At 39.6% G+C, this 27772-nt stretch overlaps 1 protein-coding gene across 1 annotated transcript in view; it reads right to left on the bottom strand.

The window, feature by feature from the left end:
* Positions 1–10331: 10331 nt before the first annotated feature.
* Positions 10332–27772, bottom strand: part of FAM171A1 (family with sequence similarity 171 member A1) — an 89124-nt gene continuing 71683 nt past the window's right edge. Inside the window, exons 6-8 of the mRNA XM_086614936.1 lie at positions 15284–15400; positions 12688–12802; positions 10332–12033 (exon numbers count right to left, since the gene is read on the bottom strand). Coding sequence (XP_086471062.1) covers positions 10332–12033; positions 12688–12802; positions 15284–15400 — 1934 coding nt within the window. The remainder of the gene's footprint in view (positions 12034–12687; positions 12803–15283; positions 15401–27772) is intronic.

Here is a 27772-nt window from a genome sequence, read left to right as displayed (position 1 = left end):
TGATAGATGTTGGCTATCGCATGTATAGATGTCTTCCCGAAATACAGCAGCAAGGTGAAAAAACGTACCACTGATTTTCAGGACCCCACATGCTCAGTTACAGTGAGTCAATGGAGTATGTGCCATTAGGACAGTAGGCAGCATGGGTGGCACCTCATGCGCCCAAACAGGCTGGCTGTGGGCATCTGTGCTTCCAAGGCCTCTGTTGCCGCAGGTGGCTATGTCCGGGAATTCCCCAAAGTGCTGCACACGAGTGATGCAGATACAACCTCCACATTTACGCAGTCTAAGCAGACCATCAAAAGCTATCAGAAATGTTTCATTTTAAACCTACCAGGTAAAGAGCTTGTGTGGGTGAAGATGTGGATTTACTGTTTTTAAATTATTAAAAAGACCTCTTCCCAGACGTGCCGAGAAGATAAAGCCTTTTATTTTATAAAGATTAAAAAGAAGAAAGCAAAGTCATTTTACACAAAAGCTTAAAAATGAATCATAAAGGAAAACAGACTTCCTAATCAGGAGATACACTTCACTTAATACTAAACAGCACATCATGAAATCAATTAAAATAATTCCAGCACTTGATGAATTACTTATTGGTTGGTTGGTTATTTTCATAGGTCTCCTTAGAGCTCCAATAGTGAGTCTAGGTTTGCTGCTAGATGTAGCCAAAATATCCAGTTGCTTATGGCAACAAATTGGGAGAAAGGAAGAGAGGAAGGTCAATAAAACACTACAGATGTAGCTCTGCTTAACTGCTCCCACCACTGTCAGCCACCGAGGAACAGACCGGAGTATAGGGCACTCTCTACACCACCACAAATCCCAGCTTTCTGGATCTTTCTCCATCCTACTTCTTTTTCCAGGTTCTGTCTCTGCTGTCCATAACAGATGCAGTCGTGGGCCTATCGTGGCTACACAAAATTAACCTAATAATTCTGAGAGGCTTTGAGCCAGCTCGAGTGTAAGCAGATGAGTACAGGCCCAGATCCACAAATGGACTTTTGTGTTGCCGAGTTTAACTTTTTCCTAGTTGACTCCTGCAGCAAAATCCAGGACTCAAACCAAAGCACTACAAACACTCAAATACTTTGGGCATTTCAGTGGCCAACATGAGTTCAAAAGAACCCAAGGCTACTGAGGGAGGAGCCATCTACGCTTGGCGGTAAGAAATACTGAGGACTGGGAAGCCTTAACTCCTGTGGCTGTACGGGGCTTTGTCAGATCTCGCCTGCTGGATGAACCATCAAGTGAGACTGTGTAGTACGTGGTCAGGATTGTACCCTTCTCTTTGCTCCCCTGCGACTGAATACACACATACAGTCACAGATGCAGTTTCCCTCGAGCAGCCAGGCATAATCTAGACTTGTTACTTGCCTAGTGATATGAATTAATTACATCCCAGTGAGCTGGTGATATATAATACAGCATTCAGACTATTGGCATCATCTGATTAGTCTGTGTGTTCTGAGTGTTAAACACTGCAGAAGAAAAGTGCCTGAAATTTTCATGCAGTCGTTAAGACACATCACATTGAAATATTCGTGGCATTTATAATTTAAAATAGATTTGATATTGCAAGTAATAATAACAAACAACTTGCTGTGAGCTTTTTGTAATCTTGTAAATTGGAAGCAAAACTGATCCAATTTGAAAATTAGCTAATAGCTTAGTGTTTTCTCTATTTTCCTAATAATTTTTAAAAACAGTTATGGAGCAAACAAATATGTTTAGACTTTGCTTCATAGAAGTGCCTACTAGTACTACCTCACAACGATTTTTTTTTATTGGCTGCTATTTATGCTGAGAACTTGATTACTGCCTTCAATCCTGAATGAGACGCAAGGGTAAGAGAATACAGATTCAAAATACACTGAACGAACGCACCAAAACACATGTATACAGTTGTCACAGCTAACATCAGAATCGGCAGAAATAGTTAGGGAATTAAGCGAGCTTGTGATCCTGTATGTTGCACACTTGTATCCATGTGAGATCACATCTCTGATCTTTATGGTTTGTCCCACCCACTTTACACCTTTTTAGCCTCACGCTGCATGTCACGCTTGGTGAGCTGCAGCCTTGCCCGGTCTCCCACAGCCCACTTGCTGCTGGCCTGTGTGGGCTGCAGCATTGGAACTGGGGGACAGCCCACTCTTTCTGCTGCACTCTGACATTCATCTTTTTATGTTGAATTCTGTTTTAAAATACACCTTGTATCATACCTCTTCTATTTTACATCTTACCTTTTGCACTGAAGCATCTGCTTCTCGTGCTGGTGCCTGCATTGGCAAGGGCAGTGGGCTGTACAGCGCTAAAAAGACATTAGGCATTTACATGCACAGTGAAAACATTTTGTAGCATTAAAAATGTGTACGACAAATATGAACTCTCATGCTTAAGGGTATAAGTGATAAGGATTGGAAGACTTTTATCCTTTGGGGTTATTATCACTGGTAGAGGTTTCTTCCCCAGTTTTCTGAAGCATCTGTTTTTGATGATTGTTGGAAGCAGGATACAAGACTTAGATCAAACACAGGTTCAAACTGGTTCCAGCATTGCAATTCCTGTTCCTAGGGTCTCTAGCTCCAAAAGGTAAAAAATAAATGAATCATGTTTTACATTAGAAGATATTTAATAATCAGAACTGACTCTTACATAATTATTATTATAAATATTTTGCATTTCTAAGTCTTTATTTTCTCTGAGACCCTTCTTAAGATAAATATGTGAATGAGAATTAGTGGTGACAGATTTATTGACAAAGATGGTGTTGACACTGGTGCTGTAGGAGTGCTGACCATACTCAGCAATTACCTCTGCACATCCAATCTCCAAATCAATCCAATTTACTCTTGTCAGCTCCTAAATCAGTTCTCCCTTCAGCTTTTTACAGTTACCCTGTATCCATGCGCCTGCCATTTCCTCCTCTTTGCAGGGAGGCTGCAGGTACAGCCAAGATGCTTTCTTTCCCTGATTCTAGATAGAGGGGAGTAATAGATACATGGATTATTTATTCTTCATCTCTTGACCATTTCAGTATTTTCCCAAAATGAAAGTTTCAGAGTTTTCTCTTTGTTTCTGATAGTTCTTTATTCCCAAACAAAAAGGGACTCTTTCCTGCGATGGATGTACATTTTTTCCTGCTAAAGTGAAAATGCTGCAGCCCGACTACAACTCTTGGAGCATTTGTAACAGTCTAGAACTATTAGGGTGCTCCTACGTGTCCTGTGTGCCCTAGGATATTTAACACTGTTAGACATCCTGAAATGAGACTAGAGCCTGGAAACCTTGAGAATATTGAGTAGGATGGTTCTCAAAGTTCAGGTCCAGAGAAGGAAACCTAAAAGTCTAGCTATCCCCAGACAAGTGGTATGTCTATCAATTACTTTAGTACTCATTACCTATTTCCATTAGCGTAAGCCAGTTTTATGTGGAAAGGTGCTCTTCCAGTCTTGGGAGATTGCAGTCTAAAGACAAGTAGACCTTGGATGAGAATAGTATTCTACAACAACCAGAATGCTCCTTGTGGTGACAACCTGATCAGGCATAGGCTGTTGTTACTTCTGGGTAGATGCTGTATTTCCCACGTTTCCATGATAGCCAACAGAAAATAATTTCCAGTGTTCTGTAGGCTGCTCCAACTAGAAGTATCCCATTAACTTACAAATCAGATAAATGGATAATGCCAATAAAGGTTCTACATACCTTCTGGGTGGTTAGAAGCAGATTAACAGTGTTGTTCAGGATGCACACCTACTGCATGGAGAATTACATTGTATTACGAAGTGTCTTATGGACACAATGTCTTCCCTATGAAGAAGATGGGAAATCAGACTCTACTATAACTCTTCCATTTCTATGCAAAATTTTTGGAGATTTTACAGTAAGATTTTATGCTTCAGAATTTTACAACTTGTCGCAAAAGAAAACATCTGTCAAATGTTGAAACAATTGCAGAGTAACTTACTTAAAATACAGAGACATTAGACAAGCTTTAATCACAAAATTTGGACATCAGGTCTAGGCTAGCAGGCAAGTGTGAATAGATCTCATGGAAGGTGGGGCACAGGCACAGCAGAAACTCAGCATCAAGCATGGCTTTGACCTTGCAATATCAGACCACAAGGACGATTAAGTTAATTCATACAAGCCTTTATGAGCTCTTATGCTGGTTCTTCCAGTCAGCCTAGGTGAGCGACTTTTTCTTTGGCATTGCTTGATGTCGAAATGCTGAAACTAGCATTTAAACCAGCTTTGACATTAAATGTGTTTGCGTGCATGCACGTGCACACATACTTACATACTCAGGCATTTATGTAGGCATACTTTGCTGATTTTGAGCAATAAAAGACGCATCCAGCTCTCAAAACAAAACCACTCCTCATATGGGGGAACTCGGCTGTCGCGCCCAGCTTCCCTCACTGTTATTGTGCTATTTAATAGAGGATTATGAGGTGTTAAATTCAAGGTGGAGCTAATGGCACAGACACAGAGGGGCAGAGGGCTTGAGAAAGCTCACCCTCAGCAACACCTAAACAGAGCTTTACTGAAGCGTCATTGGAGTGTCACATTGTATGTGCCACTGATGTTGGCCTCACAGCATGGCACAAAACTGAAGGCGGAATCAGCGGTCTGGGATTATAGAAAGGGCATTCCCTGAAGATAGGGAAGAGGGAAGAGAAGACCTGTCGCCTCTCTTGTCTCCATGGGCAGAGGACACTGGTAGAAAGGCCCTGCCCTAAGCATGTAGGTAAAAGGGTAGTATGTGGGCAAACTTCTTGCTGCGTTACTTTCTTTTCACGCAGATTTTCCCCGAGTTTGAGATGTGGTTCTGGCCTCTTCCTTTATTGATGCAAAACTTCCAGAAGAAATGTATAGAGAACAGAAATAACCTGGAGTAGCTTGTGGTGCATATGCCACAGCCAGAGCTGTGAGCTCCAGCATAAGAACAGGACAATAATAGATTTCTACCCAGGGAGAGGAGAAGCTCAGAGGCCAACACTGCTGGGAGCGTGCTTGTGAAAATCTGGTGAGGGCTGGGGAGGAGACAGTCCTGAGGCTTTTTTAAACTTCCTATAACCACTAAATCACCAAAACCCTTTGAAAACCAATGCTCGTGACAGGAGCCTTTTGAAATAACTTCTTCCAGCTTTGAAGTCTAACATCTCTTGCAGCATTCCTTTGAAAGTGGGATTTCTCATCCCACAGCAGTATTTCAAGCACCATTTCCTACCCTTATAATATAAAACTGGCAGGACCATTCCTCAGCTGGATTTATTCAGGAGTCCGTATCTCCAGTCGTGAACACAAAATCCTTCTCTCCAGAATTACAAAAATAAACTGTAAACAAGTATTTCATTTGGACCTCCGTGTTGTCATCACATTTTCCTTCCCTATGGCTGTATGTTTCCAAGGCAGAAGAGATATTTAATGGTCAAACATACTAACTGGCACTGTTTATTCCTAGAAGAAAAGCACATCAATACAACAAGAAGTACTTCAGTCAGAGGATAATAGACGAGGCACCACATTTGGCAAGCTAATAACTTGTGCATACCAGAGGACTGCTGCTAAAAAGAACGAGGTAACTCTTTATGTTATTACTGTCAAATAGAAGACAGTACCTGGTGTCAGTTTACCAGTCGGAATTTCTCCAGTAACAAAAAAATCTTGGCTGCTGCCTACTCATCTACCTGAAGCTCCAATTCCAAAATGATTTGCGGCCTGGAAATGAAAGTATCAGACGTATATCATGAAAATATGATACCATGAAAATATCATGTGTTTATATCTATCTGGCTGTCTATCTATCTATCATGATATAGGATATCATCATATCATATGTATCACATATATATATAACATGAGTAAAGTTAGCACTGAACCTGTCAGCTTACATTTGTCTGTAAGCAGAGGCACAGGAAAATAATAATAATTGAGTTGCTCATGTTTTGCTCAACTTTTGAAACAATTAATTAAAATTGTTTTAACTTTATTTTAATCTAAAACCAAGGTGCTTTTCATGAAGTGAGAGAAAACAGGCACATTTACACTTGAACACACTACGCTGCCATCAGTGACAATGCATTTTTATTGAATGGAGATGTTATAAGCTGAATACTGCCCCAGCTGAGGCTGGGAAAGGTCTCTCAAGCTGACAGGGACCTCTGCACTTGGGACTGACAGCAGGTCCATGAAACAACTGTTGATCTTGTGCCAGCTGCCTACTGGTGTTACTGAAGTTATAGACTGTGCTTATATTGAAATTATAAACTGTTTTATACACGGGATGTATGGAGAAACAGTTCACCACCAGCTGGCAGATATTCCAGCTTCAAGAATTTCAAACGCTGATGAGGCCCACATGGCAGCACTGATTCAAAAAACCCTTACCTGTTGCCCATACATTTCAGAAAAGCAAACTGACATTATTCTGTTTGATCAAGTCCAAGGATGTACTGGATGGATGCTACCATGTCCCACGCCCCGGGCTACAGCCTAATGATAGTTTAAGACGTACTCTGTTATAACAAGCTTTAATTCTCAGATTAATTCTTCTTGGTTAAGAAAAAAATAATGCCTTTTTATGTTCACTAGGGACTTTCCTAAAGAAAGAGGAAGTATCTCATCCAACACTTGCTCATTTACACCTGTACTATTCTATAAGCTAAACCCTACATGGGACATGTAATTTCTTACCAATTTCAACCATGTTGGTTTAGGATATTGACATAAAATTGGTCTTCCAGAGCATTCACGGACAGAATGAAGGGCAGAAAATGAAAACACTGCCAAGATGTTTCAAGAGTGCTTAATTCACTCTACTCAATTTACTCAATCCTTCCTGTAAGAGAGAAAAGCATCGTGAGCAATTTCTAAACGGTGGAGTTTCTTTGTAAACTGTTTGTCTAAGCTCACAATTATGTGTATTTGCGTAATGTGTTAGATTGCAAATGCTCTGAGGCAGGAACCATTTTCTCCCTTCTATTTGTAGAGGTTTTAGCATGCTGGTACCCTGATGAAGCACTTAATCAAATAATAAAAGGTCATTATCATAATAAGTCAAGGTGCTTTACAGACAGTTTAATAAACTTTGAGAATCAAGTACTTCAGCAGGAACAAAGTGGGAGCTGGGGGAAAACCATGAAGTGAACGGACTCTTAATGAGTGTATTAACTCCCAACAGGCCCTGGGACTTTGGATAATAAAACCTAAGATTGAAAATTATCTTTACTTTTTCACTCATTATCCATTTGAAAATCCTGATTGCTGATAGATTAATTGAAGACCTTTTCCTATTGTAAGTTCAATGTATTTTTATTACTTTTGTAAGCTTTGTCATTATAATCTTTTGCATTTTTTCCCCATTAATACTGGCCATCAAAAAATACGAAAACAACTGCTTTTCTAGGTTATCTTCTACATGGACTAACACTACTTGGAGCTGCTGATGTCAAGACCTATTCAAGTTATACTTTGTTCTCTATGTTTTATAACCTTTATTGGTATTTGCTTCACTATGCAACTGCAAAATACAAGCAACAACATTTCTTCATATTTTACCAATCTTCCTCAGTATGTTTCTGAAACTTAAAACACAGAACTCATCACTGGACAATAAGATTAGACAAAGCGTGTACAATGGAAACACTCTAATCACAGCCTATAATCCGATCTGTGTTACTCTGTTCCAATTTCATTGAACATGTGGCTCTGATGTACTGCATATACTGAGAATTACATTTAATAAATTATATATTCTGCAAAATTGAACTACCACATGGCTGGTGATATCACAATTTAAAAAATGCTATTTTAAAGAAGATTTGCAAAATATCCACATTGTGTTTGTTCAAATATATTTGCTGTATTAGCAACACAAATCATCAAACCATCAAACTATGTGTTTTGAACACAAAACCAACACAATTAAAGAAACCAACCACTGCAATTTAATAGCAACAATCTCACTTTACAAGATAATAACGATGGAAACTTTGCAAAGGAATCTGAAAAAGAATGTAATTCAAAATGACAGATTTAAGACAATAGAAAGTTGAAAATTAAATAGCATAATAATTCTAGTATGCGGAAATTTTAACCAGAATGTTTACTTGATGTAGCATTCTGATTAATAAGTGACACAGTATTACCAGCACTTACTGACATCTGATAAATACTATTCCTTTAAAGTACTATTTTTTTGTTCAGCAACTTTGCACAGACTGACAATAAGTAACCCAGACCCCAGAGCCAGTTCACATGTGGTCAGCAGCAAAATTCCAAAACAGAACAGGAAAGGACCTGGAATGCATGCGATGACTAAAACATAACTTACTGCTAATATGGTGATTTCAATATTCAATGCATTCCACAAGTATTATTTTAGATTTCTTTTATGACATATACCACTTCCAAACATGAATTAAAGCAAAACAGAGGTGGTGTGGCTTTGTGGATAGAGAGGAGCGCTGGACTGGGAACTAGAAAATGAGAATTCAGTTCCTGGCTCAAGCCCAGACTCTCAGGTAAGACATTCAGTAAGATGGAAATTACAACACTGGCCTCCTAAGAAAACCTTGAAATCTACTGAAAAAAAGAGAAATGAATCCTAGTCAGGACTTATTATTAAAAATTAAACAGGAACTATATAACACTTTGTCTAATAACTTTAGAGATTACATAATAATTAACTTTATTAAGCTGCTAATACTGAGTAAAAATAATTGAATGAAACATGATAAACTGAGTGTATACGAAGGATTCCACAAGAGTGGAAATCACATATTTTCCCTTCTTTGAACCCAATTCACGAAGAAGTGAGAAGTGTGCAATATGTGTGAGTACCTGCAGAAATCTCAGAAAGAAAACTGGTCCCACAGGAAGCATGCCTCCACAGAGAGTTTTGGTGATACCAGGATTTAATTCCCAACGTTTTCAGTGATACTCAAGCAAATATTTACATATTTATCAAGATAGGGAGGATGCTTTTCTGAAAAGGAGTTGAAATTTCAGTATTGACTGAAGTTCATGAGAACTATATAAGAAAGTGTGTAAGTCACACAAGCATAACTATGCACAGAAGAAGTGAAAACAAGGCATTTTTCTTATTAAATAATATAAAATAATGTGATGACCACCAACAGAGGAAAAAAATCCACAAAGATATTTTTTGCAGTTTATTTTCAATTATAGTTTTTGGATAACCAAGCAGCTCTGTATGGAGAAAGCACAGAAGAGTCATTCTGGCACTTTTGGATAGTACATTATTATTTTTTTTTCCCAAAATTTTTCTAGACACATTCAGTCCACTTGCTCGGTCTATAGTCCATTTTATATGAGCATGATTAGCTCATATGATTCCAGAGGAAACTAACAATATATACAGTCAATGAAACTATCTTCTTGGCTACTCTGGGCCCTTTAAAATGTCTTCTAAGTCTATCCCGGCTAAACAGAATCCACAATATACATGATAGCTACAGAATACACTGTATTGAAGTGAGAAATGCTCAGCACAAAATGGGACTCTTGGCATGCAGCTTAAAAGAAAAGGTAGAAGTTCAGAAGTTTATAAAATCCCAAATGGGGTCAATTAAAAGGAGTTAGCAAAAGAAGGGACTGTTCATTGTTACTGTAAAAAAGGCACTTTGAGTAAATGGGACCAGAATTGGAGGAATCTTAGTCGACACAAAGTTCAGTTTGGTTTCATAAAAAGGCTTCAATGCTAAGGGATGCTACTCAAGTTTCCTGCAGTTTTACATTAAAATAAATTGCTGAGTAGTTTATAATAAAGGACATAAAATGTTTACAACCAACTTGTAAAATTAAGAAAAGCATAGTATAAGCAAAATATTACTAAAAGCAGCAATGCATAGCCTTTCATTGAGATAATGCACAATTTTAGACACCATGTGTCAAAACTCTTGTTTTTAAGATACTTTCAGTAGCATTATCAACATAAAATTGGCCTACAAAACAAAAGCTTTACCAGCTCCCATTCATAAGGAGATTGAGGTCATAAACCAACCAAAACAATTTGTCAGTATTTTCAACATCCTGGATGACCAATATCAAGTATATGGAATAACAATCACACTCTTTGTTCAGCTATCTCACTGGAGGCAGCCGTTAAATCAGAGGAATGATTTTAATTCTTTTCTAACATTTACACAGTAATGCATTTAAGTTCTTTCAAATGTTGCTCACCACAGTTTGTTTTTCTCTTTTCTCTCCACAACAAAAAAAAGAAAAAGAAATCAAGCACTTCCACAGAAAGAATATTTGGCAATTTTTTACTCCACTGAATGGTGGATTTTCACAATAGCTCACTTTAGATTGAAAGTCATTAGTGGTCTTTCCTCTCGTTTCTGCCAAGGACTCTTCTTATCTTCACCTTGGTCATCCTCCTCATCCTCCTCATCCTCCTCATCATCTTGAACTGATGTTCCATGCTCAGGACTAGTTAATGGCTCTGGTTTGGTATCCACAGTTCTCGTTTCCTCCTGCAGGCTGGGCAGCTGCACACCACTTCTCTTACTAGTTCCTTCTAGTAGGCATCGTATAGCATTGTCCTCAGGGCTACAAACTGCTGTTCCACACTCGCTGCCACTTTGGTCCATATCATCCAAGTACACAAGTTGTGTGTAAGCTGTGCTATCTGAAACCTTCCGCTCTCTCTGCTGGTGCTCCTGCACTGGTGGGTGACTCTGTGGCGCAGATAGATGATCTCCTCTTCCCTTTCGGGCAGATTTTGGTTCATTCATGTCAACGCCGGAGTCCAAACTGGCATCGTTACTCCCATTCCTACCAGCTCTTTGGAGATCAATGTATGAATGTCTAACGTGAGCATTTGAACGTCCATCTAGAGAAACAAACCATGCTCGAGGATGAGGCAATGGCTTTCCACCTCCTAATTCCATCAAAGCCTTCTCTGTAAGAAGCTGCACTTCACTGTTCATTTGTGCCAGGGATGCATCGTTAAGTGAGGCAGGAATGGAAATAGATTCAGACATGGAAGCATTTTGTTGACTCCACTCAGCCGCACCTGCATCTTGCAAATGTTGCTGAGATATTGCTTGGGCTGCTAACTGTTGGGGTTGCAGCTGTTGTGGGGGGTGTGGAAAAAGCCGTGCATGAGGGTTAGGAAGCTCAGCCTGAAGTCTTTCTATGTCAATCTGCTGGTCAGCTGGAACGACCAGTGGCTGGCTAACAAAAGGGTGTTCTCCTGGCAATTTCATGTAATGACCTGGGATGACCAATGCAGGCAAAACTTTTCTGTAAACACTATCATTGACTTGGTCAACAGAATTGCAGCAGATTAACTGACCTGGTCGAGGGAAAGATGTAGGTCTTTCAAGGTGATCAACTGAGCGAGACATTATACAATCAGTAGGTCTGCAATCCAGCAGCTCTCTTTCAGGGGCTGAAGGTGTGGGGTATGTTTGTTCCTGAATGTTGTATTTACTTCCAGTAGCAATATGGTTCATAGATACTTGAATTTCTCTCTCTTGCTTTTCAAACAAAGGCTGAGACAGCATAGCATTGTAACTTCTCCTATACTCCTCTTTGATAGGGGACTCATAGCCTTCAGCTGTTTCTGTAGATTTTCTTGGTTTTAAAGCAAAACTATCTGCTGATTTGTGGTAGTCTTTTCTTAGAGACCCGCTGGGAGTCAGGTCATCCAAGGAAATTCTGCTCTTGTCTTTCTCCTTGTCAGAGAGCAGTTCCTCTCGGGAGCTGAACTCCTGGGAAGTACTGAATGAGTGTTTGAGCATAGGTGTATGCATATCTGCTTCTCCACTAGGTGATACCATCTCCATGTGGACAGCACTGATTAATTCCTTTGCACCTGAGTTTTCAGTGTGTCCATTGCTAGCAATGGACAGCCCGCCGGGAAATTCTGACTCGCGACGTGAAAATATTAAATTTATATGGGACATAGAGGTTGCTTGATCCTTCTTAGAAGCATCCAGTGCTGTGGAAAGTTGCAGTTTCTTATGATGCTGACGTGGTCTTAAACATTTTCTTCTACAAAAGCCAGTAACAAAAGAAGTTACACATTTATGACTGTTGTACACAGAAACAAGAACAGCAAGCATGTCTTAATGGGAGATTTTTAAGCAGTGATTAATATTAGGGGAACTGAGCTTTTATTACATAACCTAACAATTAAAAGCTTATCCCAGTGGTGAAGACAAAATTGAAGAATAACTAATGTCAATTGGGAAATATCTCAAGCACCAATTACAAATGGGAGCAAATATCTGGAGGAGGCAAAGACAAAATCACTCATTAATATACACTCACTGATAAAAGTTAACGTTCATTTTAATATAAGACTATAATAGAAGGTTCACTTGCAAATGTGTTAACAGGTACAATGACACAGATCTTGGACCTATGCCTATGTTTGTTTTAGAACATCCTACAAGGAAAACACAGGTACAGGTGTGTGTGATTCATTCAACTACCATCCTACCAAAGGCAGGGATTGTACACACTGTATGTGCCCAGGAACACATGAAATTTGATCTCACTGATTCTTTCTTCTTCAAGTGCTTGCTTGCTTTTTTTCTTATCCCCCAAAGTAAAAATGTTTCAGTACAGAAGCTTTTAATGACACGAGCACAAAAAAGCTTATATTCCCAACATGAACTAAGTAACCAGGATGGTGAATCTTACCTGCAGTAATACAAGAGCAGACACAGCAAGACTAGAAGTATGAGAGCCATCCCTCCTAAAATTGCCAAAAGAAACATTGTGTGATAGCTGGTAATGTCGTGTGTTACAACGGGACCTGGAAGGCCAGAAAAGAGAATTTAGACTTGTAACAATCTGCAAAAAGGAAGAGGAATAACACTTAAACAAAGAGAGGGACATCTTCCCCTGCTATTAGGGTGCTAAGTGAGCAACAGTGCCGCTCACAGCCCTGGTGCCTATCAAGCAGACCATATCTGGAGAAGGGGGCAAGTTGTGCAGAAAGCATGTGCTGGTTTTTATTTCCTTCTGTGGAAAAGCAGTTGGTTTCAATGGGAGCATGCATCAGTGAATGCAGCCTTCCAGGTCCTGATGCTGACACCGTGTGCCAAAGCTCTCGTCACTGGAGAAAACCCACCACAGCATCATCCAGCACTGTAATGCATGTAGCAGCACTGTGGCCAACAGCTTCTCTTTAACAACATTTGTGGTGCTTTGCACTAAACAGTACATACAGTGCAGTACAGGATTCATTGGAAGATGTGTTGGTGCTCTCAAGTCTAGAACAAGCCAAGCCAAGCAGATCTCCAGTAGCTTTAAAAAACAGGCCCCTAGGGAAACAGTGTTGTAACCCCAGGTTTCAATAATGCTTAATAAACGTTCTAGCATACAAAGGAATGCACACGTGTGGAGAGCATCTGTTCACAATAATGCATGTGTAACCCTGTTGGTTTGTTCAATCTTAATCATGATTTTGAAATAAAGGCCCAGATTTTCATCTGCAGGCAAGGAGGTACAGCACCAGCTGACAGAGTAACATGCATGCACTGTGAAGGACAGCAAACTCGGCCAACATTAAGGTCCTAGATCATGTGGTTTGTAAAACCTCATCTGTGGATCCTGAGTGGTCTGTAGAGCCACTGCTAGGAATACAAAGCTCATTTGCGTCCATTTTTTGACATAAGAAATAAAATTGTTTCAATGAGGAGATAACATAAGCAAAAAGACATTAACCTGATTAAAAATAACATCAAGTATATTGCATTTGGGAAATCTAAATATTTATACATTCTATCCCTCCACTACCTTTACATAACTGATTGATACTGCTGCTTCAGAACATTAAGCAAAAAGAAGTAATAAATCACTTGCATTTTTCATGGAAATGTTGTTCCCATTGCAACAAAGTTTTAGGAACCCAGATCTAGTCCTCAGAAACAAGGAAAAGTAAAATACAAGTAGAAATTCTGCCATACAAGTTAAACTGCAAGGAAAAATAAGCCTTCTCCTGTTAGAGTTGCAGGCCTTCTAACCTTAGACTTACAGGCACAATTTCATGACCCAGTATAACTTCCTTGCAGTTTGTGACAGAGCTGTACAGCTGTACTGGGAAATGTTTGGCTCAGAGCAATTGCTTTTTCTTAAAATACAATTATTTTGTAAAATTCCATATGATCGTTTATTCAGATCTGCACCTGCCTCTAAAATCTGTTCAGCCATGAATCAGCTGAATATTCCAGCAGTTTCATTTAATATAACCTTAAATATAAAGCTTGCGTAAGGTATAACACAGCAAAACCCCCAAATACTCTGCATATCATGAAACAACATCATGGCATATGCAAGCAGGCTTTAAAAACAGTCCTCATGTTAGAGTTTGTTTTGTTGGTCAGACACAATTTATTTAGCTTGCAGGGCCAAGGCATGAGTGTTTTCATTCCTACTGTATTTGGTTTTCATCCAGAAAACCTAATAAAGAAAATCTGTAAGAGAAAGAGGTTTCTTGTTTGATCGACTGGCTCTTTTATACGGAGGTATCTCTGATTATTGGTGGCTGAAGAACTAATGCTAAGAAATCTGAGGCAGCCACAGGCAGAAAAAAAGGAAGAGCAAGCTGCAACGATAATAATCTCCACAGGCACAGAAGTACATATAGTGCCTAGTTCAAAGTGATTTTCTCCAGCGATGCCAAGAGGCTTGCAGATGGCAACCAGTCAGCTCATCTGCCAATGCCACTCTGCTAGTACAATTCCTAGAACTTCTACGCTAAGTTATGTGTCGTATAAATTAATCAGTCACCAAGATGATGAAAAGCATAAGTCAGGGCAAAATGGGCACCTTTGGTTTAAAAGAAGAAGTTACAGTCAATCAACCCACTAGTAAACGGCTAACCCAAGACGATGTTGGTCTCAGGTGAATCCATTTCTTTAAGAGTTTCTGTACAGAAACTTCACAGCACGTATTTTTCTACATGCTGGAACACCAGTACATTGACGTTGTAACTTCCCCCATTTTCTAGCAATGGCTCTACCAGGCAGTGGTGACATAAATGCATCAAAGTAGGAACGCTTTAAAAAGTTTCGCATTGAAATGACTCAGAGATTTTGAGCACAAGACTTGCCCCCCACAACCCCCAAAATATTTTTAACCCTTTACTTTCAGATTTCTGTTTTCTAATAATCCATTATTGATCAAGCTGTGGCATCTCAGATGAGGTCATTCTGAAAAATACGAATGTTATATATATGAATAAAGAATTATTCAATGCTGGGAATATCAATAAAATTCAATTCCATCTTACCTGGGATAGTAGGTGACATAGCTGCAACCCAGTAGCCCAGCTGAGGTGCAATATAAGTCCAAGTTAACTGATTTCCTTCTTGTTGTACAAGGCCCAAACTACTCTTCAGCCATGTCCCTGTAAATAAAAAGGTTGTAGGAAGGTGTTACAGATACACTCACACCTTCCCTCTGCAAACAAGTGGAAAAGCAAACAGTAACAAAACCTATCAATGTGCTGTAGAGGTTGTGTGCGTTGCTGTGAAGTGGGAGATCGTGCCTTTCTGCTCCTCGCATCTGAGGGCTTCCACAAGCAGTCATCCTTCTCAGAAGCCAGAAAACATTTAAGATTAAATAAAACTAATAAAGCTTCAAAAAGAGTTAAAGAAAATAATTAGAATAATTAAATAATAGATGCATTTTTTTTAAGGATTCTCCTGAAGCTGGTTATACATAGACAGCCCACTTAAAATCTATATTTGAAGAGACATCATATCTCCCAGACCACACTTGAGTTCTGCATGCCACCTTTCTGTCAGCTCTAGCTGTCAACTTCTGGAAGACTGAAAAAATACTTCCTCAAAATGTTGGTTTTCCTATATAGAAAACAAGCTTATGAACGCTACTGCCAATACACGTATAATTAAGTCGCACCATCACTGTGATTCAGCAACGTTAGTCATTCAGAATACGTATACATCCACGAATACTGTTTGGTAATGGATGACGAGGTTTTTAAAACAAGTTTCTCAAAGGAAATGTAGTAAATTTTTCAGCATCATCAAACGATCATTTCGAAATAAGTAATACTGACAATTTTGAGGCACTGTGTTTAAGTTAACAAAACTCTTAAATAGTCCAGATTGACAATCTGTACTAGCTGAGAGCTGTTCTATTTGCAGGAGACACATTTTGTTGCAAGAATTGGGCTACGAAAAACCTTTACAACTGAATCAGCAGTTTGCCTTTTCGTAATTCATGAAGACCTCAGATTCTGGGGCTGTAAGAGAGAAAATTCACCTTAGTTTCTGATACATTAAATGTCCAGTGTGGCTTGCAGACTGCTCCCATCTTTTTCCTCTTTGAAAGAAACACAGCATTGCTCTACCATGCACTGCTGAGAATTTAATAATCGGGTAACAGGTAACAGATTCGGCTGATGGGTCTGTGCAACCAGTTACACCAGCCCAGCACAGAAGAGGAGTGAGCGGAGGGCAGGGAGATCTGCTTCGCTGCCCTGGACACTGAGCACAGTTGCTGGGAATCCACCCCGGCAGCAAGCGGCATTTCCCGAAGCGGCGGTCCTGGCTTGGCAGCTCCGGTGGGTGCTGTGACAGAGGGCATTAACTCACTAAGAGGTTCTTCACACACTTTGGTGGCCACTAGAAGTACGGCTTATCTGCGTACAGAGAAGGGATAAACCCCTCTGTACTTCTGTAGCACAGCGCTGTATTTTTGTGCAAAGGGGGGAGACAGAACGCTGCATTTACCTTACTCAGTTTCAAATGCTCACTTTAAAGGCAAGTTGCATCTCGTACTTGTGATTCCCTTTCCTTCAAATAGTCTCCTGCATGTAATTCCCGAAACGGTGCTTTTCATCAGATGTCACTCAGGACTAAGCACAAGCATTTGTGGATGAGAGTCGTCTGTACGCTTAGCAGCAAGTGCAGAACACAGAGAAGAGATGCTGTTGTTTTGGTTTTTAATACCACTAAGATCCTGATGATTTCCTCTGTGTTCCTTAGATTATCCATCTGTGCAAACCCTGTACATATGAGAATGGCTTTTTCTGAGTAGTTATTTCCTCTCTACTACTGATTTTTCCTACGTAAGTACACCATTAAAGCCCACTATCTTTGGCTAATAATAAACCCATCTGAATATAGTGAAAGGTTTAGAAAAATACATGTTTGACAGGATTTACAGATCTAGGTGACTATTATTGCCAGATAGTGACTCTGTATATGCAACCAAACTGAATTTGTGAGCAACAGGGGAAAGGAATCACTGACATAATTTTCAGTTTTCCAAGTATCATTTCCAGTCTGTATAGGATGGCAATTATTTGTTATTTCATAAAGAAAGTCACACAAGACAAGTAATTTTGATTCACAGTACCAAAAGGATCAAAATCTGTGTAGGCATATTTGCACATATGGCATCCATAACTGTCATATCAGAACACCCTGAGGTAGCCATTAGTTTACCTCTTTTAGGGAAATATTATCAGGAAGAATAGAATTGAATTGTCCACAGCTATATGTAAAGTTTCTGGAAAAACTAGGAAAAGTAGATTAATTTTCTCCACCAAGACAGCCACTTTCCCTTCAGATTTTCCACACGTGCATTTTTAGGAAGCTGTTATACTAATAGCTCTGAACCACAAGGTGAAAAATAGCCCACAGGGTCAAAAACTGCTTCTATATTGTGCTTAAAAAGCCATTTGGTAAGAAAAACCTGGTAAGCTTAAACTTTGTGATTTTCTTTCTGCAAGGTTCGGACAATGAGAATATGCACGAACTATACAAATACACAACTATATGAAACAAAAGTTTAAGACTAAAAGAGATATAAAAGTGCTGATTAAAAAAAGAAAGAAAACAATGGAATTACATGGAATTACCTGGGTAAGGACTTCATCATGCTTCCCATACTTCTCTTCCTGTCTCTAAGCCCTTTAAATTCACACACAAGCAGAAGATACATGTATGTAATGTAGCGAAGTTCATTATCTTCGTAGTCTACTTTTATAGCTGCTGCCTTGAGCAGAAGCTATTATCGATTCCCTCACTAGGGGGAACTTGTGTCCAGCTTGCCTTATTCTCCTTACACTGCGTTCTAATGAACACACTCCTCCCAATGCCTCTTTAAAAGCCTTTTGCTCAGTAATGCTGCGCTTGCCTAATGCAGCGATCAAGCAGCTAACAGAGGCTGCCCCCTTATCGCTGCGAGCAGAGCTCAGCTGCCATCCTGCCAAAAAAGCAGCAGCTCGGATTGCTCAGATTTTAGCAACAAAAGGAATCCCTGTATTTGAAATGGAAGCAAACAAGAGAGTCTACTGCACAGGGTCAGTCAAGTTTCATGCTTGTCTTCTGCTCATTTAGGGCAATCATTTTTGCAAACCACTGGATATTCCCGAGGAAATGTATTGGCATGTATAACACCAGGGAAAAATGTAATTCCCTCTCTCTGTTACAGACAGTTAAGAGTTTCAGAAGCTAAAAGATATATCCGATATTTGCCATCTTCAGACAAGAGTTATGAAGCTTTTGTTGACCATACCCTACACATTAGAATGTGATGATGGCTAGAAAAGAATTACTTTTTAAATGGCACTGCCCCAAGTTCCTTCATCAGGACAACGCCAAGCGCGCGTTCCTGGGAACCACAGGCACACAATCTCATCAGCTGCCTTTTTCAGTACTTTCCTGGTCCAACACTTCAGTGATTAACATGCCTCTTGTACTTCCACCATCTCTTACCATAGTCCACTATTAAAAGAGAGCATCCTCCCACGTGGTGGGATGAAGAGAATAAAGAACTCCATCCTTCACAACAGCAGCGACAAAACGGGTTTGAGTGGAAACCGTTGAAATACAAAGTATTGTATTGTTTCTTGTGTGATCAAATGGCCGAAAGCCAACATAGTATTATGGAGGGAACTGATGTGCCTTCAGTGTTCCGCAAATCCATCAGGGTGTTTCCAGGTGTTACTCGTATTTCAGCCTTTACAGGTTCTAATATCCTGTTGCTTTTCAAGTATCATTAAACACCAAGCAGTGTTCTTGTAGCTCCCTACATGCAATGCCTTGCTGTAGTGACTAATGTTGGACCTTCTACCAAGCAAAGCCCAATCGCGTTGTACTTACTGGCTATGCTCCCAGCGTTTCGAGCTGCCTGGAGTAGGCAAGAGTTCCTTGCTATGCAGTCTCGGGAATGAAATCCCTATCCCCTCCTAGATTCTTCCTTGCAGCAGGAAACAAGATGTTTTCCTGTTCTAAAAATGCAGCTAATTACTCTGTGTCCTCACGTACTTGCTCTTGTAAGCAAGGGGAGACTGAGGGGCAGTGAGTAAAGAACTTCTTCCATTTTTCTGTCCTTTTCTATCCATTAGTGTGCAAATGGAGTAAGGGCAAGCAGCATTCATTACAACTGCAGGAGAACTAAGCAGAAGGAATTAGGAAGGAAAAGAGGTCTTACCTCCCTGTATGGCTAAGCATTATGATAATCTAATTTGTTATTCTCCAAATATCCAATAACATCTACTTCCTCCCCCCACCCAAGTCAGCCCAATCAACTAGCTTCACTGCTTATTAAGTTTTGTACATGATGTGCAATAATTGTTAAGTAACGAGCAGTACAGGATTATAAATAAAAAGCAGTACGAATAACTAGATGTAATGGAACCGAACATTTTTGTTCAAGACTGATTGTGTAGTTCCAAAGAAAACATGTCAATGCATCTTTGGAGCAGAAACAGTAAGTTCAGTATAGTTTGCAAGCACTGCATGATTTGGGCCAATTTGCCATTAGTTCTTAGAGTGTCTAGTGCTTCATGGAAAACTTCTATATATAGAGACATTCTCGCTTATAGATCATTTTTACATTTCTCTTCCTTTTTTTCCTCTATTACTGCTCAGTGGAGCCAACATGCTGATCCAGGATTCAAGTCAGGGGAGCTGTCTCCTGGCTCAAACTAATGGCAGAGGAGAACCAAGAAGTTCCTTAACTCTTTCCTCACTGAAGTTATATTTAGTGTTACTGACTTTTTGGAATAAATGGTGTCATTTAACAAATTTCTTCTTCAAAAGCTTATAAAACAGCTACCCAGTACTCCTTCGTATATGTAACTTAAAAGCAAGGTAAGAGAACTAACATCATTAACACTACAAAGAATATAAAAATGAGTGTACTTTAACAGAAATACAAATCAAAAAACAATCAGATAAAGAAAGCTGAGCTCTATCTGGCTGCAAAAATACCCAAATATCAGAGACAAGTTGAAGATTTCAGCAGAGCAGGAGAAATAAATTCTTCCAGACAGAAGCATCTTAAGACTTTGCCGTAACTTTCATTCTGATGAACATGCTTATTTCTCTCAGGCAGCTTTTAGGACTTGACAATGAGGGCAAGAGGAGGTCATCATGAGTAAATTTAACAGCAAAAGCTTTGCACATTAAATCTCTGTTTCAACACATGTCCTGCACTAAAAATGCCTTTTTGTAATTTAATTTAGTTTACTTCTAAATCAGATTGAAAACCGGCGCTTTCAGCAAGGAGAGTGTCCAGATGGGCAGCTATTGCAGAAAAGCCATTACAGAACAGCTATTCTAGTCTATTTCCCTGCACAATAAGGTCACTGCATGTATGTACGTCCAGTCTGCCCAAAAAACACACGTCCTATTGTCTTCAAATACACTAATTATTCACTGTGACAGCTTGCTGGATCCAGGCAGCACCAATGGATCTGCTTTTGTAGTCTAGATGCCTCTGAATAAGACGTTACTTCCACGTTTTAAAGCTAGACCTTCTTATTTTAAATTAATCTGTAGTGAGACCCAGGGAATCGTATGCCCCTCTGCCTCCCACGTGTGTGACCGCGCACACTGATGATCCCATGCTGCTCCAGCTCAAGTGAACGGCAAAGGTCCTGCTTTGTTCAGGCTGGACCGCCACACCGGGCCCTCTGCTCTAGAGGGACGCATGCGACTCCTGGTAAAGGCAAGAGGAAGGAGACAGATTCCCCTCTTAGCCATGTGGGATGGCTTCGAGGGGAGTTTGCACGCTGGCGCCCCAGCACAGAACCGGGCTCTCTGGGAGGATGTACAATACTGCTTACTGCAGCTTCAACTTTCCAAGCGGACCATTTCAGAGCCTCCCGGATCATTATTGCTGCAGTGACTTCTGCTGACTTCGATTGTGCGTTCTTCCTATCACTGATCAAAACAGTTCTGGTAAATGACTGTCACAGGAGCGTGCTGCAGCCAGCGGCTTCCCCTAAGGACAGTCATAAAGTCTAAATATTGCTAGTGTTTAAATGTCTGGTAGCTACAGCAGGTTTTTTCCATAAATTACTTTTACATGTGAGCTTTTGGTAGGAAATTCTTCCATTGATCGAATACTGTTTGCTTTTTATTTCGTTTCTTTTAACTGGCGATAGGATCATCCATTCCCACTCAAGCAGGGAACCAAAATTGTGCTATTTACAGCATGAATTATTTCCATCCGATAGGTTTGACATATAAGAGGATTTAATTAGCCAGAGAGCAAATTAAGCATAATCCCATTATATGAATTTATTTTTATTCAAAAGATTACCTTCCCTGGACAAAAGAGTTTTGGAAAGAAAAGAAAGATACTTTTAACCATACTACTTATTAGCATATATGTTTTAAATAAATATTCCTTAATGAGAAGTGCTTTTCTTTCAACACAGATCTCTTCTGTGATGTCTACGATGTCTTGTAGAATTGCCCTGCTTCGGCAGAGATTCACAGTTAAATGGAGATATATGTGTCAAAAGGAATGAAGCAGGTTGCTATCAGACAGTGTGGGACAGCAAAGGATATTCAAAACATACTATCAGTGTTTCTAGAAATAATTAATTTAGACACTTCAAACGGCAATGTTGTTATGGAGAGTTAATCAAGGGCAAGTTTGTGAAAATAACTTCCTAAAGCATGTTCTGACATACATAAATTGTAGCTTTTCATTCTAACAGCTGAAAGCTGCTTATCAGATTTCTTCTTCCAACAGAAAATCACCTCTAATCTGCATCAGCATGGGAAGTTTTACTACAAAAGGATGAGTTTTTTGGTTTTACTTTTGTTCATTTTCTAAAAAGCTAAAAGCCACTGAAATTGGGAGTTGAAAAATTCCGTCTTGAATATTGGTGGAGATAATTCTCCTCCTCCTCCCAATACACATGGGTTTAAAAATTCATAGTATTTAAGCTGACATTACAATTTTGTTTTTGGAGTTGCTAGGTAACATCAAAAAATAAACGTCCCTGCTCTGAGCTCATACCTTCATTATTCTTCTATTATTACAGAATTTGTTACACAAGCCTTCCAGGGCTAAATTCTGCTACTGTTTCAGCAGCACCACCATTATTTGGTGTACTGTAAGGGAAAGACTTTTAACATCATACCTTGAAGATTTTTGCAAGGATGTCAATTTATTACTAGTGTCTGAGAAGCTCTGTAGTTTTTGCCATCTCTACTCATTTTTCCCCTAAATCACTGTCAAGTGTTTAACAAAAGAACATGCCAGTTTTCATTATTTAATAATAATTATGTCCGGGCAGAAGGCAGGGCACATTGTCCAGGGAACTGTTTGCATTGCTTTGGTCTCCTCAGCATTTCCTTCTAGAATGCCAGAAAAGAAGAGATTTATTAAATAAAATGACTTCCATATGCAATTACTGGTTAATAATTATATTTCGAAAGGGAAAGCTTAGTTATGCTTGCTGGACCACCATCCCTAGTTACCGGTGTACATGAAAGATACTGGCTTCAATATTCACTTTATCACACTATTAATCCCATTCAGTCAGTTGTTGACAAAATTATTACAACAATAAACAAAAGCACAAGGCAATTCAAAACACTGCGTGCCTTTGCCTTCATTCAGCCTCACGTCATGCTCATGTTCAGTTTCTATTTTTCAAGCTGGAAGTGGAAGCAGACGCGCACCGGGTTTGATCTACCATCTCAAGGCTGCAGAAGAAAGTTGTCCCAGGTCCTCCTCAGCCTCTTCCAGCCCCATCCAGACACTTTGCACCCCTGCTCTGTGCACTCCTGCCTGTTATTTCCACCAATCTCCAAGTCTTCAACTCAAGCAGCTGCACAAGCACAATAGTCTATTCTCCACTTCTGAAATGTTGATGTCCACCTCTTCTCACCTTCTACCGCATGCCTTCTGTAGGTGGAGCTACAGGGCCATCTACATGACACAATGTGTATTCCATTATTAAAGCCTGTTCCCAGAAGCCACGCTATTTGTTTCCAGTTTTATTTCCTTGACTCATAATAGTAGATTATGTGCATATATCACTATGCTTTGGCACCAACCTCATTCCTTCAACTTCCTCTTAATCTCCACCATCATGCCGTATCATGTCTGCTTTGCCACAAACCCAACTCAGATGGTATCCAAGGTAGGGAGAGGATCAAACAATTAATTCACATCACTTTCACAAGTGTAAGCCACAACATCCATTTAAAAACCAACATACATATTTATAAACAAGCACAACTGCCTCCTGTGATCCACTACACCTCTCCAGAGAAATCATGATAGCGAGAACATACCTCAGTGAGCTACACTGTGAAGCACTGGAGGAAGAGCTTCTTTTCCTTTCAATGCTGAGGTCTGTCTACTACTCTGCAATTATATCTGTACTTATTATGTAGACATCATATATGGTAAAAAGCTGGGTTTGGTAGCTGCCATTTCTATGGCAACACACAAAATATGAAATTCTTTGAGAGCAGTTAGTTAAAAATCTGTATTCCTCAGTGTATTTAGTCTTTAAGAATAATTTAACCTTCACAGCTGAGATAGATAAAAAAAAAAGGAAAAAATCAAATTTTCAAGGAACTTGTAAGCTACAGAAATAGTGTAACTATGAAGTTTGTGGAGTCTTGGTTTTCTCCTCGCAATTTGCAAATACATCTCCATATTCCCAGTCAATCTAATCTAGAACCAAATGTTCTGGATCTGATTATATTGAATTCAAACTTTTTGGGGCAGTGAATGCATTTTCCTGAACATGTCCCTTTCTCATGTGTAGAAACCTCAGTAAAACCCATGGTGAAGCGCATGAAGTCCCAGGGCATGTGCACAGCTGCATGTAGACCAAATGCAGACATCTATCCAAGTTCAGAGGCATGTACTCATACCCAGTGTCAGATGAAGCAACAGACTGCAAAAGTTTTTATTAAATTATTATTTTCTGTCATGCAGCGTATGAATGTGGTGGCAATCGGAAGTTAACCAAATTCACAACAAAAAGGAATAGCTTTATTTTTAAACTATGAAAATATAAGTCAATCTCTTATTTGGGCGGATTATCATTGCTACCACGTGGGAAACTTAAATCAGACTTTTAAAAATAATCTCATTTACAAATAACATGCAGTGAAGTAGACAGGTAGATGTACAGTAACTCGCTTACGTTTTCTGCCTGACAGTAGCTGTCTCTCTCTCCCTATAAACACTAGGAACAAAAACCAAACATCATTTCACCTCCATGAAATACAGCAAAACCATACTGCAGTCAAATTTAAGTAGGCACCTATATTGTTTATACTTAAGTATACTCTCCTAACTTCTTTTGAGCACAGAAAACATTATCTTCATTTTGCTGAGCAAAGAACATCAGGAAATTCTGACTCTACACAAATCGATGGAAATTTTACCAACTGAAGGCAGGACATCACGCAGAAAAAGTAAGTACCAGACTTTCAAATGTATTTAGAAATCTACTATGGCATTAAATGCGGGTAGAAAGCACAGACCAGGTACAGCAGAGTACAACAAGCATTGTGCTTTACAAAGCTATAAAAAGAACTCCCCAAGATACTCTTCTCCATATTCTGCCATTACTTTACATTAATGCATGGTTGAGATTTCAGGCACTGGGGAAACATCTTCCTCTGTAAAGAAGCTACTCATTTAAAGACAACAAGGTTACGTCAAAGATGTACACCAAGTGTTCAGGGAGGATGAAGAACAGAGAAACAGTACTCTCAACTTCATTTACACATAGTGCAAAAGAAATAACACATTTTTAGGAGGAGGAGCAAAAGAGTGAAAATTTAACCCCTTCACTCCAGAGTCCTTGCCACACAAGGTTGAAAACAGTGTTGAAAATATTTTCCTGTTCTTTGGTGGGATCAATAAACTAGCAGATGCATTGATATTGTCACAGAAGAAAAAACTCCATTTCCACATTATGCATTCTGGAATATTTGGTAATATTTTTAAGTCTTTCATACAGCTTTTGATGTGGATCTAGAGGTCTAGATGCAACATGATGCCCCCATACCACATGAGATGAAACTGAGCACTTAAAATGGAGAATGCTGGTCTCATTCAGTTTTGCTCACTGAATCCAATGAAAAACAGACACCTTAACATAAAGCATGAATCATTTAAATGGAGGCTGAGGAGAATACAGCTGAGCAAGTGCTGTGTTACTCAGTCCAGCTGGCGGGAGCTGGAAATGATACAGGAGGTACAAAGTTTAATTTCTGCTGGGATCTGTAGTATTCATTTCTGACTGGAGAGGACAAGGCTATCTTGGACAGAAATTTGGTCTCCAAGAACAGAGAGATTAATTATTATGCTGCAAATTCTACGGACATCAAGGCACATACACAGGGAGGAAGTCATGATCCCAAACACCTGTTTATGGACAAAGAAAAATAAAGTTTTTCAGCCCTTTCAGATTTTGAGAAAAATAAGACAGTGCTTGGGAAAAAAAAAAAGCCAACAATGCAGAAAACCCCACTGAGTGATCCTGATTCTAAAAATGGGAATCCATACCTCTTTATGCTCAGACCTTTAAGTGTGTACCATGAAATAAAACCACTCTCCCACAGTAGTGTGAAACACAAGAGATATGGGTACGTCAGCAGCATGGAATGATTAAGTTCTGTTTTAGTGTATACATCTCCATAACATCAATGCATCTGTGGTTATTATTACCAACACCAAGAAATGCCACAGAAAAAGGTGGTGGAGCACATCTCCAACACAAGAACAAGGCTGGATGTACTCGTTTATCCTAAAACTTCTCCAGGGCATAGTTAGTTGCTCTTCATTTTATTAATTATTCAAAAAGGTATTACTGCTTTAATTTGCTTGCTGTGCACGCAAGGCAGTAAGTTTGTTTTGTAACGAAAAATCTCATTTGGAACAGTATAAAACAGATGCAGCAGATTGTCTTATTTTGACGTCAGCTTGCTTCTTCTGGCTCTCTCTTTCATCAGTGTCAATGGAGCCACCCTCAGCCTTAAGTAGACTATATGCTGCTTCTCCCCCTTCTCTCCCTGGTTCTGTCTCGAGGACAGAGACTGTGGTAATGAAAATACAGATTGTTTATGGTAAACAACCTAAAAAGCCATTAATTATTTTTGGCTGCCATAATATGCAAATATGCATAATTTCTGTAGAAACTATGAAAATATCTGCACTTCGAATCAGATGCCACTGGGTTTATGTTAGTACATCATGAGCTCAGCAAAACGTATGAGATTCTAAGGATTAAAATATATATCTACTATTTCTGACCCTTCTTGACTCCCTCCCCTAGAAGTGAAAAGTAGTTCAGCTTTTTAGAGCAGAAATTATACTTCATGCAGTAATGATGATAACTACATGGATTCTAAACAAAAACAATGGCTTGTACGAACAAGTGCCCACTGTACTGCTAATACACTAGAGAGAAGCACTGCATTATTGCCTGGTAATACAGTCATAGTTTTCCATCTCTGGCATTTACTCAATTTTCGAATACAAGTGTGAAAATTTAAGCCACTGAAAATCTATTATGGAGAGACCACAACGTAACTAGCACTGAAAAAAGCAGCTCCTGAAATGAAAGACAAAATCGGAATAATGAGGTTAGAGCTCCTATCCTGACAAGGCACAGATCTGGCAGTGCAAACGGGTTACAACAACTTCTTTGCCAGATAAGGATTTCTCCAGCATGTAGCCATCCCAGTCATCATCCATCCTCCTCCCTTCACAGTCCAAGCACAGCAGGGACGGGGAATGACAGAGTACCACCACCATGTTCGCACTACCGATGGCTAGTTTGACAGCCCTTAGGGTGCTAATGTAGCCCGCACAAGATAGAGCGGCTGCTCTACTTATTAAATTAGGCTACTCTAATTTAAATTGGTTGAGATGTGGCCAAAATTCTGCTAGAACTGGCATGCTGCAGTCAGGGCTTAAATGCATCTTTGTTCAACATCTTCAGCTGTACAGAAAGATGCTTACTTCAGCTGAAGTGCGAGCTGGCGCCTAAGCATAATGTCTCCATGGCTTTGTGAAGCTAAGTGACCTGACAAAACCCCTTTTTGTATAGTGGTCCTCACGCCTTCCCCTCCCAACACCACAAGTGCTCCAGCAGTTTGTCATGAAGGAACAAGGCTGAACTTGTCTCAAGATCGAGAGCCTCAAGCCTGCAATGCTAAATTAACTACTCCATATTGATCCATACTAATAAGTACTGCACACAATAGGGTAACTAGGCCTTTATAATGCAATAGTAAAAACCATATTCCTTAGTAAGAGAGAGCTTTTGTGGCCCTGCAGCAGGGGCATGGAAATCTGGCCACAAATAATCCAAATTAGAACCATTTTACTAGCCGTGAGTAACTAGCAATGAGGTGGCTGCAACTATGTAACACAGCTAAAAGGAAGAGTTGGAGATGTAGTGAAACTTACTGCCAGGGCACCACAAGCAAAGTGAGGTTTCTACAGTTAAGGGAAACCCCAA

This window comes from Tauraco erythrolophus, chromosome 7, assembly GCF_009769465.1.
Source record: "Tauraco erythrolophus isolate bTauEry1 chromosome 7, bTauEry1.pri, whole genome shotgun sequence".
Lineage (NCBI taxonomy): Eukaryota > Metazoa > Chordata > Aves > Musophagiformes > Musophagidae > Tauraco > Tauraco erythrolophus.
Note: the sequence above shows the minus strand (reverse complement) of the source record. Positions and strands in the feature narration are given on the sequence as shown.